Genomic DNA, 13895 nt, shown 5'->3' with positions numbered 1-13895 from the left:
GAACAAAGCCTAGGTGGCTAATGACAAGGTGTGATTAATGATATGCAATGTGTATTAGTCTTATTTGTATTCTTCCATTATCCATGTGCCTTATACATCAGGCCTATGTACATGGATCCATTACATGCACAACTGGAAAACAGATTATAACTTGAGTGAAAGTAGAGGGATGGCACTCAACACCTGAGGTGTATGGAAAAATAGTGTTTAATAAAGAATAGCTGATGTTAAAAATATATTAAATATAATGGCTGTATATGTACATAATTAGATAAATAAGTACATGATGGTAATAAAGATTAAAAGATAAAAAACACAAATATAAAAAATACAATAAAAAATATATGAGTGAAAAATATGAGGGTGGTTAAATGTCAATTCAATTAGATCCTGCTGGAAAAAAAGGATGAATCCTGCTGGAAAAAGAAACAGATAATCTGCTGAAAAAAAGTATTTTTCTTATATTGTAATGACCAGTGATATGGTGGCCAATATTATCCTGGTACAGTGTCAATGGTGTGGAATCCTGTTGGGAGAGAAAGATGCTCCTTCCTATAAAAGGTCTAATTCATATATCCCAAGATTTTGGGTTTAAAACTCAATCCAATTCTGGTATTGATTATTTATTTACAGATCCAGTGTTGGTGGGCTGTGGAATAGAGACTGCTTAGTAAGCAGGTACGTTACCCTCCTTGCGGCTGTTGATGCGCTGTTCAGCGGCTCCTGTCCGGGCGGCGATGTCCACGTGTGCCGTTCCCGCTCGCTGGTATCTCCGGCCGTTGGTTGCTATTAGGTGTCGTCACTTCCGGTGACGTCACCTGCGTTCCTCGGATCTCCCGCTCAATGCTGATGGAGCTTGCCACGTGGAGGCTAATGGTGGGAAGTGGAGACGCTGTAGCTTTTTAGGAGGGAAGTGGATAGATAGCTCCGGAGCTCCTCTGTAGTTGTGGGATCCTTCTTATTCGTTGCTAGCTAGATGTCATAGGCTTACTCAATGCCCCATACGCGTTTCAGAGCTTCCTGCTCCTTCATCAGTGGGAATGAGTAGCCTATTTCTTTTTGGGAATATATATGCATCTGATTAGGTCCAATTAGTGGATATGGGTGTGGTTAAAGTTTTTTTCAGATATGGGAGTGGTCAACAGTTTGTTTAAAAAAAGGTTTTTCTTCTTCTTTCTTTCTTTCTTCTCTCTTCTTCTTTTCTTTGGATAATAAATCTTCAATGGAAGCAATGAGATGTATAATCCAATATAATGAGTGGACAATTAGTCGGGTACAAAAACGTATATAAAGATGGAATAAAATTTTGAAATTATATAATATAAAAATAGAAGATATATTTATATATATCAGTGCATGAAGGTTCAGATAAAAAATATGAATTAGAATAAATAAAAATAAAAATAAAAATGAATGACCTTCATTTTATTATAATAGGTGGATGGTGCTATAAATGATTATATATCCGGTCATAACGCAGGAGAGTGGTTGCAGTCTATAATGTACAGTCTAGGAGTTGCGTTAGGCTGTTGTACTTTCTTGTCGTATTTAGAAGGAAGTACTAACTAGAGGAATGTAATATTTGCATGATGGGAAGTGTTCTTTGCGTGATGGAAAGTGTTTATGGGGAGGGGCCCACCCGGGAGGAGGGGTCGGAGTGCTGGTAGACAGCCGGACTACGACCCCAATTTCCGAGGGGGCACCCCACCAATTGCAGAGTCTCCGTTCTTTTATAGAAAGCCAAAGATTTCCATTTCTGCATTGAGACCTTTAGGAATCATTGTATTGAATTCGAATATTTTTCTGGATTCGGACCTTGACATGGCGGCTATGTGGTTCCCGCCTCTCCATTGACGTGTAATTTTTTCTATGGCTACATAGATAAGTGATGATGGATCACAATTGTGGTGTTCTTTATAATGTTTGGAGACGGAATGTAGTTCGTAGCCCTTTTTTATATTCGAGATGTGTTCAGATATTCTTGTTTTGAGTAGTCTTTTAGTACGCCCAACGTATTGTTTGTGACAGGGGCATTGTAGAACATAGATGACATTATTGGAGTGGCAGGAGAGATGTTCTCGAATCTCATGTTTATATGTATTGATAGTTGAATGAACTGTTGCTGTTTTTTTAGGAAAATTTGTAATTTTGCAATTATTACATTTCCCGCACCTGAAGAAACCCTGTAGTGAAAGCCAGCTTTGATTTGGTTTGGTCGTGTTTCTTCTGATTGTTGGTGCTAGACGTAGGCCTAAATTGGGGGCTCTGGTATATGTAATCGGTGGTTTATCTGGTAGTAGTTGACCTATAATTTTGTCACTTAAGATATGGTGCCAGTGTTTATGAATGCTTGTCTCTAGTTTTTTGTAGTGAGCATTATATGGTAGAATTAATCGGGGTGTTTCTTCTTTTTTGGTCATGGTTGTGGTGATTTCGTTACTAATGTCAAAAAACTTTATTCTGTCCATTGATCTTACTTTGTCTAAAGATCTGTCTATTGCTGCCATCGGGTAGTCCTTTGCTAGGAATTGTTTCTTCAAATTATCTGCCTCTGTTTCAAATTGGCTTTCTAGTGTGCAATTTCTTTTTAAGCGTCTGAATTGGCTGGTCGGGATGTTTAGTAGCCAGCTAGGTAAATGGCAGCTAGAGTGTAAAATGAAGTTATTTTTCATCACTGGCTTCTGGTATGTGCTGCATAGTAGTTTATTTTCAGTTGTTTTGATTAATAGGTCTAGAAATTCTACTTGTGTTTGGCTTATATTAGCTGTCAATGTTATATTTCTATCGTTTGTGTTGATCTTCTCTAAGAATATATCTAAACTATCTCTTGTGTCGCTCCAGATAAAAAAGATGTCGTCTATATATCTCCGCCATAGTACCAGGCTCGTCCCCAGTAGTGGGGTGATGAAATCATGTTCCCACTGGGCCATAAAGATGTTGGCATAACTGGGGGCGAACCTGGTACCCATGGCGGTCCCTCGTTGTTGTAGATAAAATATTGAATCAAATATAAAATAATTATGAGTTAAAATAAACGACACTCCTTTAATTAAAAAATCAATTTGATCTGTGTGTAAGGTCTGATAGTGATTATAACTTACCACTACTATTACCTATTGAAGGACATCACAATATATCATTCCTAGTACCTTAGTTCAGTTCGGTAATCTTCTGGTCCTCAACTTGATTCCTTCCGATTGGGGTACAGAAGGGGACACGGGGGCTGCTGCAGCCAATGACTGGCCTCAGTGGGGACATTTCCCCAATTAGCATGTGACCCAGGAGTGCCATTTGTGGACATACGTGACACATTTTTTATCGTGGATGGAACTAAACAAACCAAGGACCAGAGGATAGTTGAATGGGAGACAGAGCCTAAGACCAAAGAATGAATGAGTATGACTGTTTAATTTGGTACCACACTCTAGGGGGCTTAAGTAAAAAGGGGCCAAATGCTAGAAAACCCCCTTAAACCTGGCATCCAAACAAATCCAGATTTGAAATGCACTCCTGAAATCTATGTAGTTAAAAAAAGTCAACATGCTCAACCCATGAGGTGCCTGAAAACACAATGCTTCTCTACCATGGTTATGTTGATGCTACAATATCTTTGGAGGGTCATTTATTAACTAGAAATATTAGGCATTTTTATGGCGCAGATTGCAGGGCAAAGGTCCTATGCGCCACAATCTACTACTTTTCCCCGCTCATGCTAGTTCAAAAAAAATGGGCGGGCAAGTCGACGGACCGGCAGGCCTGTCTCATTTACTATATTTTACTCCTGGTTTAGATGTAGGAAATAGTCTAACTGCAAAACAGCTAGTAAGCTGTATTACATTTAAAAGCGGAGGTGAATTTGCCAAAGTTATGTAGAGGCCTGTGCCTCTACATAACTCCGGCGGATCTACTGCCAGCTATAGGGTCTAAAACGCCAGTCTTAATAACGACACCCTTAAAATCCATTACTCATGCATCCCAACAGGTCTTGGATTGAGCAGAGGATATCATCATTGTCAGTAGATCAGGAGTTCCCACAGTTGTTCCATCGGATATCCTCAGATCAAGACCTGTTGGGTGTACTGGAACTTACCATCAACTCTGACCAGTTTAGTTTTCTGCCACACATAGTGCTTTACATTTAGGCCAAAAAATTCAACTTTGGTCTCATCTGATTAGAGCATTCTTCTTCCACATGTTCGCTGTGTCCCCTACATGGCTTGTGGCAAACTGCAAATGGGACTTCTTATGGCTTGTGTTCAAAAATAGCTTTCTTCTTGCCACTCTTCCATAAAGACCAGATTTGTGGAGTAAACGACTTATCTTCCACCTCAGCTGGGGATCTCTGCAGCTCCTCCAGAAGGACCATGGGCCTCTTGGTTGCTTCTCTAATTAGTCCTCTCCTTGCCTGGGCTGTCAGTTTAGGTGGATGGCAATGTCTTGGTAGGTTTGCCATACTCCTTCCATTTTCAGATGATGGATTGAACAGTGCTCCGTGAGATGTTCAGAGCCTAGGATATTTTTTTATAACTTAATCGTGCTTTATACTCCACAACTTTATCCCTGAACTGGCTGGTGTATTCTTTGGTTTTCATGATGGTGTTTGATAACTAATTCTCAGTAACAAACCTCTGAGACCCTCACAGACGAGCTGTCGTTATACTGAGAACAAATCACACATAAGCGGACTCTATTTACTAATTAGGTGACTTTTGAAGGCAATTGGTCACACTGGATTTTATTTAGGGGTATCAGAGTACAGGCAGCTGAATACAAATGCACCACACACTTTTCAGATTTTTGTTTATTAAAGGTTTTGAAAAACATGTATCATTTTCTTTTCACTTTACACATAGTTGCTACATAAAATCCCAATAAAATACATTTAGGTTTGTGGGTTTATTGTGAACAAATTTGGAAAATGAAGAGATACTCCATGTGCCGGAATTTTCTTACTGTATGTAATCAGTAGTCTATTTTTGACTAGTCAAAAGGAAAAATAAGACAATGGAAGTGCTGCACACATAACACATTAAAAAAAGTTTGATAACCTTTTTTATCAAGCTTTTTAATATTTTCTTATTATTTGCTAATTGTGATACACTATTTAAAGCAACAAATTTGTTATTTGCCCTTGAGGAAAATTGGACATATTTTTGCCAGCAGTTTTATCCTCAGCACCTGGAGATATTCTCACAGTTAGCGGGCACTATCCAGTGATTATATAAAGAAAGACCTCACTGGTAGCGTCCTACAGAAGATTTCTGGTGGAATCATAGCACAATGCTCAGGGTTCTTGTGCTTGCAATTCTTGTTCTTGGCGGTAAGTAATCTATCTAGGAAGATGGCCTCATACAGGGATAGAAAAATAAAGTGGATGCTGTAATAAATCGGCAAACGTTAAGATAATATTTGTTGCAATAAGTAACATGGATTTTGTCATAGCCTGAAATGCCAGAAAGAGCTTGGCGTTGGCCCTGTATGTCCTGTACAGACATTAAGTCATACATAGGCATGATTGGATTGACCTATCGCTTTACATATTTTGTAATGGAGGATCCCATATAAACTATATTGAAAGTATATGAAAATTCAGTCTAGAACTCCACTTATCTCAATGTCTGTATTATTCTACACAAAGGATATTGTCATGAGGATGACATCCGCTATCTTGAAGACAATGAAAATGGACGGGTGGTAGGAGGAACTAATGCAGCAAGGAACGCCTGGCCCTGGCAGGTGTGTACTGATGATCATTATATGGAGAAGGATAAGATTTACTACATTCAAATGATATTTCAATACACATTAATAATAGAATATTAGCCTGTATTTAGCATAGTTTGATGTCATATTGGTTGCTGTTGAGAAGGACATTCTAAATTGTATGGTTATCAAAACTGATTGTGGCTGCAATAGTTTCATTGAAAAAGTGTGATCATTTATATCACATATACTGTATAGTATTTTAATTACTATTGTCCCTTGTGTTTATTAGGGCTTGCAGACCTTTTTTTGCAGCACCCATCACTTTGTGACTACAATGAGTGGCACATATTGGTACAGCACAATGCATTGACTTAGGTTAAAGGGGTTATACAAGTATTTTATACTCAGCATAGTATCTGATCATTGGGGTTTTGAAATCTGACCCCCCCACCCATTAGATCAGCAAGTGCTGCAGCCTCTTCACAGCTCACCAAATGCAGCACTGTTCCTTGGATAACTGCAGTGCTTGGTATTGCATTTGATAGCCATTCACTTGAATGGGACTGAGCTGTGCCTAGGACATATGACCCATAATGTAACATCACTGGCCTGGGGTAAGCTGCGAGAAGGCAGCGGCTCTCAGTCAAGCACCATAGCCTCCTCAAAGAGTTCATCAGCAGGGGTCACGGGTGTCGGACTCCCACCAATGAGATACTGATGAGTCCCGAAGATAGGTCATCAGTATAAAACACTGGGAAAACCCTTGAAATACAAAAGTATTACTTAAAGAGTTTAAGCCAAGCATTGAAGTTATCCCCTATCCACAGGATATTCCAAATGATTCATTATTTATAATTTTTAGAGAGTCCAAGATCACTGTACATTGCATATTGAATTGTGGGTGTCTAAATATATGCATCAATCCTTGTTTGATGAAAGCAAAACAAAAAATAAAAAACTTTGTGGGGTATCCATGTGTTACTGCAACATATAGATCTGTCTTGTTTAAAAGAAATATCCAAAGTCCAAAAGTGCGAATAAAAACCAGGAATGTAGAACATGGATCAGAAAAGAGGAAAGGTAGGACGGCTCCAAGGACTATTAAAAAGGTAAAAAATAAATACTGTACTATTATTCTATTCGTCTAGGTTTCTCTTCAGTATCTGTCTGGCGGCAATTGGTACCACACTTGTGGGGCTTCCCTGATCCGTGCTAACCGCGTGCTGACCGCTGCTCATTGCGTGGACAGGTAAAAAACTAAAATTACATAATACATTGTATTACAATTTAAGAATACCGCTCAGTTTTCAGTTCATTTTTCCCATAAAGCCTAGATAAGAAATTCTGCAATATATCTTATATAAATGCTTCTTTTTCCACCTATCAGAGCCTTTTTCCAGCTTCCCTGTTTCATGCACTGACCATAACCGATCAATTATTCTCAATTCACTGGTAAACTCATTGTGACAAAAGCACTGATGCAAACAAATTGACTCACGGAAAGAGCAGATTGATGCTGTTGCCCAAAGATGTGTGTGAAGGGGGAATGGAGGAGAAGATGGGTGCTGCTGCACTGAGATACAGGCAGTAGTGCTGGTCCTAGTAAGTGTTCTTTTGTCTCACCCCAGAGCTGGATTCACAACAACACTGCTCATTTCTTCTCTATAATATTGCTTTTGTTTCTCTGGGATTGATAGTGAAGCAGGATCTCCTCTTCTCTACATGTAGCAGATCGTTTCTGTCTCATGGGACACTGACATTTAGATATGGAGCCTGCAGAAGGCAGACAATAAATGCACAATACAAGTCATATAATGGCGCACACACACAATGCCTGAAAACTTACCTGAATCAGTAGTAGTGTACAAGTGAAATTTTATTCTGTGGACAGGTTCTCATTCTCTGGACAGGTATCTATTCACATTGCATTCTAGAGGTGTAGTGTGCTCCTGGTGATAAGGCCAGACATAGTGGATCGTGCAGATTCTTATGTGGATATTACCTTATTTTCTTACAAATCTGCTGCAACTCTACCATGTCTCAACATACAATTTTTTCCAAGCTATTGCTCTCCAGCTGTTGAAAAATGACAAGTCCCACCATGTCATGACCTGCATTTATGCGTGCAGGACAATGGCCCCGCGGGCGGCCCGGCGTGCACAGCATTATTGTAATCAATGATGCTGTGCACTCCCGTGCGCACAATGTATGCCGCTCCGGGACATATGGCCCGCTCATGGACTGTATGTCTCGGAGGGCATACGGTCATGTGCATGAGCCCTTATACTGTAGTTTTGCAAAAGCCTAAAAGAGCACAAGTTGGAGGCGTTTAAATGGAGTGGTGTTTAAGCAAGCACACTACTGCTCCATTCATTTCAGATGCTAGTTTGGTAAAAAGCCTACAGGAAGAAGATCTGATCAATTTATTATTAAATGTGTCTAATCTTCTGCTGTCCATGTGCCAGTTTTCTAGTGTAAATGATTGTTAATGTGTCAGAACAACGCGGGCCTCCGTCCACTCAGCTAAGCTCCACCCACTTTTTAAAAAGTGGCGAGAGTGTTGGGGAAAAAAAAGTTGCTAAAGTTTTGTTCAAAATGCCCCTGGCACCTAATTTTGCTACTTTATATGCCCCAAAACAAGCATATTAAATGACCCCAATGACAGATAATTGAGCACTGACAAAATATAATTTTTCTCCTTCTCGGCAGAACTGTTTCTTTCCGTGTGGGCCTCGGAGAATACAGTCTTAGTGCTAATGATGGCACTGAACAGTACATTTCAGTCTCTTCCATCAGGAAACACGCTAGCTGGAACACCAACAATGTTGCTGCTGGGTAAGTCAACATCTTTTAGCATTTACATTTTAATAATGACAGGTGGTTTCTCTTAAAACAAATTGAATTCTCTGAAAAACAAATTATTTATTGGTTATAGCCACATGGGGCAGAGTTTCTGTAAACTAAGAGTAGCAGAGTGTAGTAGAAAAATCAAAGTGTGAAGCCTTAAAGCATTTGCGTTAAAAAAAAAAAACATTTAGAACTAGTAATAACCATATTATCACAAAATGTGACATTTACAGTGAACTTTCTTTTCTATAACAAGAGTCATTTAACCAGTTCCGGACTGGGCCATTTACCCCCTTCCTGACCAGGCCTAATTTTGCAAATCTGGCATGTGTCACTTTATTTGGTAATTACTTTGGAACGCTTTTACTTATCCAAGCCATTCAGAGATTTTTTTCTAGTGACACATTGTACTTCATGTTAATGGTAAATTTGAGTCAATATGTTTTACCTTTATTTATAAAAAAAAATCCAAAAAACAAAACAAAAATGTTTTCTAAATTTGAATCTCTCTGCTTTTAAGACAGATAGTGATGCCTCATAAAATATTTATTAACATTCCCCATAAGTCTACTTTATGTTGGCTTAATTTTAAAATCATTTAATGTAATTTTTTTTTTTTTTCAGGACACTAGAAGGTTTAGAATTTTAGAAGCAATTTTTGAAATTTTTAAGAAAATTTCCAAAGTCAACCTTTTAAAGAACCAGTTCAGTTCTGAAGTCACTTTGTGGGGCTTACATAATAGAACCAACCCATCATAAATGACCACATTTAAGAAATGACACCCCTCAAACTATTCAAAACTGATTTGAGAAATGTTGTTAACCCTTTAGTTATTCCACAGGAATTAAAGCAAAATAGAGGGGAAATTTCAAAATGTCACTATTTTTGCAGATTTTTTATATTTTTTTTCCTGGAACACATCAAGGGTTAACAACAAAACAAACCTTAATATTTATTACCTTGATTCTGCAGTTTGCAGAAACACCCCATATGTGGTCGCTGTTGGAGCACACGGCAGGGCACAGAAGGCAAAGAGCGCCATATGGTTTTTGGAGGGCAGATTTTGCTGGAATGGTTTTTGGGCACCATGTTACATTTTAAGAGGCCATGAGGTAACCCCACAGTGAAAACCCCCCAAAAAGTGACTACAGTTTGTAAACTACACCACCCAAGGAATTTCTAAGAGGTGTAGCGAGCACTTCACGCAACAGAATTTTTAATACTTGGATGTGAAAATAAAAAAAGGCCTTTTTTTTTTTTTACAAGAAAATGGTGCTTTAGGCCCAAACTTTCTTTTTCACAAAAGATAACAGGAGAACATCCCCCTTCCATTTGCTACCCACTTTTTCGTGAATACAGTAACACCCCAATTGTGGTCGTAAGCTATTATTTGGGGATACGCCAGGGCTCAAAAGGGAGGGAGCGGCATCTGAATTTTCTAACATGTAATATTCTGTCATGGTTTTTAAGAGCAATAACTTTTTCTTTTTTTTTTATCAGCTGCGTGAGGGCTTTTTTGTGCGAGACAAGCAGTAATTTTTATTGGCACCATTTTTGCATACATTTTGCTTTCTGGTTGCTTTTTATCACATTTTTGGAAGGTGAAGTCACAAAAAAAGCAGTTTCGTGTCATTTTTCCAATTATATTTTTTACACCGTTCACTTGATGGGGTAGATCATGTGACATTTTTATAGATCCAGTCATTACGGACGCAACGATACCAAATATGTTTAGTTTTTAATTTTCACGTTTTACACAATAAAAACATTTTTAGAAAAGAAAATCATGTTTTTTGTGTTGCCATTTTCTTTTCATTTTTCTGGCTATGGTCTTGTTTGAGGGCTTGTTTTTTGCAGGACGAGGTGACGTTTTTATTGCTACCATTTTGGGGTACATACTACTTTTTGATTGATTGATATTATGTTTTTTGTGAGGTGAGGTGACAAAAAAAACTATTTTAGCATAATTTTTATTTGTTTGTTTTTTCACACCGTGCACTAGATCATGTGATTTTTGTGTTATGGATGCAGCGATACTGAATATGTCTATTTTTTATTTATTTTTTTACATTTGACACAATAAGAGCATTTTTTGGAATAAAAAATCATGTTTTTGTGTTGCATATTTCATAGAGCCATATATTTTTTTATTTTTCTGGCTATGGTCTTATGTGGGGGCTAATGTTTGGTGGGATGCGGTAATGCTTTTATTGCTACCATTTTGGGGCACATACAACTTTTTAATTGATTAACATTATGTTTTTTGGGAGGTGAGCTCACTAATAAATCTGTTTTGGTGCAATGTTAATTTTTTTATTTTTTTTGGGGTTCACCTGATGGGGTAGATCATATGATATTATTATAGAGCCGGTCGTTGTGGACGAATTTATACCAAATATGTCTATTTTACTTTTTTCCTTCTATTTTATAAAAAATTTTAAAGAACGGATTTGGGGGAATTTTTTTTATTTATTTGAAAATGTATTTATTTTTTATACTTTGTGTCCCCCATAAGGTAATACAAGACCTACTATGTCAGCCCCAGTTACAGGAGAAATACACCTGCCAGAGAGGCTGTACAGAATAATACAGCGCTGTACAGCCTCAGTGCAGGGCTGATCGAGGTCTGTGGAAGACCTGACAGCTCCTGCACTCACCCGGCCCGGCGGACACATGACCGCCAAGCCAGTACAGGAAGCGCATAGCGCTTCCTGCTCTGTATACACAGCGCTCGTTGAGAGCTGTGTATACATCGATCTAAAAGGCAGGGACACCTGCGAACTGTCCTTGCCTTCTCTATGGGTTGCCCTGCTGTTGCCGACAGCTGGCCCCCCACTCAGCAGCTGCACGATTAGCGTGCAGCTGCGATCTCTGAATGGACGTTCCAGAACGTCCATTCAGAGATAAACCGCCCGCCCAAGAACGTTTATAGTCAATGGGCGGTAGGGAAATGGTTAAAGAGTGTCTGTAAGCAGTTTTAACCCCTCAAAACTGCTGACAGAATTATACAGTTGAGAGCAGTGCAGACATAACTAGAGTGATGACAACAAACAAAATACATATGGCAGCACACTGTTATACATGCAAACAATGGAACTAGAGATTACATATTATTATAGATTATAGTGGTACTGTACCTACTAAACATGAAAAATGGAAGCTCTTCACGCACATTTTTGACCAAACGTGTGTCAGACCTATCTACCATCTATCTCCACCGCCCTGAACATTGTAGGCTTAGGCTAGGCCCAGGAGAGGCAGTTCTTTTAGTATTAGGTATCCATCTGCAGAGGCCACTTTGATGTTGGTAGATGGGCCCGACACACGTGGAGGTGGTAAAATTAATCTTCTTGCAATACCTAGAGAGTGATGGTCATGGAGGTTGCCTGGCTGAGAAATCAAAGTATTCATTCTTGCTCATACTCATGTTCAGTGCTCTGGGTACTCTGCTCTGAACACACAAAGTGACAGCTAATCAGGAGACCGCTAGCAGGCTGACAGATCCCTTTAAAGCTGAATGACCCATTTAATGTTATAACTTTCATGGGGTACCAGAGAACCATCTTTTTTTGTCTCTCAATTCAGATATGATATTGCTATCCTGTGGCTGGCTTCCAGTGCTACCCTGAACAGTGCTGTAAAAGTGGCCACTCTGCCAGCAAGTGGAGCTACCCTGGCCCACAACTACAACTGTGTCGTTACTGGATGGGGAAGAACCAGCAGTAAGTTCTACCATTGTCTATCAGACAATGAGCTTGATTCTGCTGTACTAAGTAATCCAGCATTAAAGTTTGCAGATACTATTCACTAACTAAGGCTACTTTCACACTAGCATTTTTACTGGATCCGGCAGGGTTCAGCAAAAACGCTTCCGTTACTGATAATACAACCGTCTGCATCTGTTATGAACGGTTATGACTTGCATTGGGGTCATGCAGGATCCGTCTTGCTCAGCATCCCAGTACGGAAAGCAAATTACAACATGTTGCGGTTTGCTCTCCGGTATGGGGACGCAACTAAACAGAACGGAATGCAGTTTGGGGCATTCGGTTCTGTTCAGTTCAGTTTTGTCCACATTGACAATGAATGGGGACAAAACCGAATGTTTTTTTCTGGTATTGAGCCCCTATGATAGATCTCAATACTGGAAAACTAAAACGCTAGTGTGAAAGTAGCCTAATGTACTGAATATGTTGGCACACCCTTATGATGTGCCAAACCATGGTGCTACTTTTCAGGCAAAATCTTTCCCTGTTATACTCTTACATGTTTCTGCATGTGTTACAGGACATATTTAGCATAGGCTGGTATAGATGTTAGTGATAGACCTAGTTATGAATGGGCTTTACAGTGGTTGTAATAAAATACTTATTTTTGCAGCTGGTGGAGCTCTTGCAACTATTCTCCAGCAAGCCACTTTGCCCGTCGTTGCCCACTCAACCTGCTCTCTCAGCTCTTGGTGGGGTACTACTGTCAAGACCACCATGGTCTGCGCTGGTGGAGATGGAGTCAAGTCTTCCTGTAATGTAAGTTCTATCTTAAAATGTATACATCTAACAGTGAAAGCATAAGTCACAATCTCTTCTACCATCATTCTAAGGGCTGTATGTTGGCTATATGATGGTCATGTATTCTGCTCTGTCTTACTTATTATGCATTGTCCTTCAGAGCAGACATTAGTATCAAACGGAAATTTTTAATCTGTATCTTAGGGTGATTCTGGTGGACCCCTTAACTGCGCTGTCAATGGTGTGTACCAAGTCCATGGTATTGTCAGCTTTGGTTCTTCTCTTGGATGCAACTACTACCGGAAACCATCCGTGTTTACCAAAACCTCCTCTTACATCCCCTGGATCAACAGCGTAAGTGACTAAACTAAATGAACATTGTCCAATAATAATATCCAGGATATATCATTCAGAACCCCTGTATGTCACATTTTTATATTGGTGCTCAATATTTGAATCAGCCGATCAGCTGTTGCAGAGTGTGTAGCCCAAAATCAGGAACTACACATGTCTGTCCTTTGTATAGTGGACAATGCTGGTAGGTACAGCACTGCTCCCACTAAAGTTGTGAATACCAACTGCGTCCACTACACAATCAACTAAGCTGTGTAGGTTAAGTGCTGGAGCTACTCTGAAACAGCTGATCAGCAGGGGTAGGGGATGGACCAGTGGCATAGCTAGAATTGACTGGGCCACACAGCAAATTTTTGAATGGGCCTCCACCCCAACAAAGACCTTCTTTTGTGCAACCCTCACTCAAGATAGCTCTCTGACCAAGCCAGGCAGATATATTCTGTATGTCATGTCACTATATATAGTGTAACTGTATATAA

At 39.4% G+C, this 13895-nt stretch overlaps 1 protein-coding gene across 1 annotated transcript; it reads left to right on the top strand.

The window, feature by feature from the left end:
- Window positions 1-5280: 5280 nt before the first annotated feature.
- Window positions 5281-13428, top strand: LOC122931440 (chymotrypsin-like elastase family member 1). The gene is made up of 7 exons (XM_044285512.1): window positions 5281-5320; window positions 5639-5736; window positions 6855-6955; window positions 8416-8541; window positions 12140-12276; window positions 12935-13080; window positions 13267-13428. Exons 1-7 carry the CDS (start codon window positions 5281-5283, stop codon window positions 13426-13428), a joined length of 810 nt encoding a protein of 269 aa, XP_044141447.1.
- Window positions 13429-13895: the final 467 nt, after the last annotated feature.

Source organism: Bufo gargarizans, chromosome 3, assembly GCF_014858855.1.
Source record: "Bufo gargarizans isolate SCDJY-AF-19 chromosome 3, ASM1485885v1, whole genome shotgun sequence".
In the NCBI taxonomy this organism is placed as follows: Eukaryota; Metazoa; Chordata; class Amphibia; order Anura; family Bufonidae; genus Bufo; species Bufo gargarizans.
This window is presented reverse-complemented; position numbering and strand designations above follow the sequence as displayed.

What these genes read in the sequence shown, in the direction of transcription:
- LOC122931440 (XM_044285512.1), top strand. Translation starts at nt 5,281, where the DNA reads ATGCTCAGGGTTCTTGTGCTTGCAATTCTTGTTCTTGGCG. An exon ending in GGAACGCCTGGCCCTGGCAG is followed by an intron (nt 5,737 to 6,854) that starts GTGTGTACTGAT and finishes CTATTCGTCTAG; the next exon opens with GTTTCTCTTCAGTATCTGTC. An exon ending in GCTGCTCATTGCGTGGACAG is followed by an intron (nt 6,956 to 8,415) that starts GTAAAAAACTAA and finishes CCTTCTCGGCAG; the next exon opens with AACTGTTTCTTTCCGTGTGG.